Raw genomic sequence first — 1395 nt, 5'->3', positions numbered from 1 at the left:
TCTGTGGATCAAGCTAAACCCTGAGGTATTTAAACTCCTTTATTCCTTTATTTGAAGCAGCCCCCCCCCCCCCAAACTGAACAGCAGCTGGAAATATTGGATTTTTTTCCCACAAATCTTAATAAAACCTGTGCACCAAACCAAAGCAGCTATAATTCAATAAGTTTTATGGATATTGYGGTATCTTGTGTTGTGGTGGTAGCTGGACACCCCCCCAGCCCCAGAACCTGCATGTTATACATGATAATGAGGCTCTGCTAATGGAGGCTCAATAAACTGGCTCTCTTCCTGAAGTGTAGAGTAAATAAACCTCTCAGCCGGACGTATCTGTCTTCCCCTACCAGCCCAGGCTTTGAGGCCTTTAAGACCCCCCAGCCTTCTCTTATCCCCCCCAAAAAGACTAGAATCAAACACGGCACAGTCGACCAATCACAGAGCAGCGTCTCTGCTCCYTACTATGAGAGGAAAATGTTATAAATATTCTTCTGTTCTTTTTTTTTGTGTGTGTGTTTTCTTCAGGGATTTGGTGGTGGGGGTGGGGTTCTGTGTTGATTAAAAGAACTTTTTTTTCTATCTGATGGGCGACCCGAGGCCACCCACMAAGCTCACGAGCTGCGAAGGCCCCGCCGAGCCCCCGAGCCGGCTTAGAGACAGTTGTCACTTTCTCCCTAACAAACGAGTTCCCACTCCTCCTCTCTGTCAAATCACAGCCGAAGAGAGAGGAAAACCAGAGAGGGGAAATGTGGCGTCCACATTTATTTATACAGGATCCTGGTTTCTTCCCCCCCTCTCTATCCGTCTCTTCAGGCGCGAGCGATACCGCAGATACGCTCTTCCAGGAGGTCCTGGGACGGAAAGACAAGGCCGACTCCACACGCAACGCGCTCAACGTCCTGCAGCGCTTCAAGTTCCTCTTCAACCTGCCACTCAACATCGAGCGCAACATCCAGAAGGTACGAGGGCGGAAAGTAGCTGAAACCAGGAGRCAGAGCCACCTGCTTTTAGCTTCAGCTCCGGCTTGAGTTCTTAGTAAAAMAGTAGAAAAGTATTAAAGTGTCTTATAGCGTCAACGCTTCACATTCAGATCATTTCTTCTTACAGATGTTTTTCAGCACCTGTCTCATTCTGCAATATTAGTTTTACTTCAACAATTCAAACATCAAAACGTTCATCTCCTTCAGAACATTTCAGCTCTGACTTTTGGTATTTCAGTTTTTTTTAGCTATTTCACTTTTCTGGCCATATTTTTCCCATAGAAAATGAATGGAGCTGTTTTCAACATCTATAAAATCCTTCAAAATGTTTCTAAATATTTACAGAACCTGACACCTTCTGTTCTACTTCTGCTCTTTTTAACTTCCTCATGCTAATTTTAGCTACTTTTTTACTAACTTT

The 1395-nt window shown here is 44.7% G+C and overlaps 1 protein-coding gene across 1 annotated transcript in view; it reads left to right on the top strand.

The window, feature by feature from the left end:
- Window positions 1-1395, top strand: part of exoc2 (exocyst complex component 2) — a gene marked incomplete at its 5' end in the record, with an annotated part of 60777 nt that overhangs the window by 20923 nt on the left and 38459 nt on the right. Inside the window, 1 exon segment of the mRNA XM_014024685.1 lies at window positions 808-953. Coding sequence (XP_013880139.1) covers window positions 808-953 — 146 coding nt within the window.

Source organism: Austrofundulus limnaeus, unplaced genomic scaffold, assembly GCF_001266775.1.
Source record: "Austrofundulus limnaeus strain Quisiro unplaced genomic scaffold, Austrofundulus_limnaeus-1.0 Scaffold436, whole genome shotgun sequence".
Lineage (NCBI taxonomy): Eukaryota > Metazoa > Chordata > Actinopteri > Cyprinodontiformes > Rivulidae > Austrofundulus > Austrofundulus limnaeus.
The sequence above is the reverse complement of the archived record's forward strand: the minus strand, read 5'-3'. Positions and strand labels throughout refer to the sequence as shown.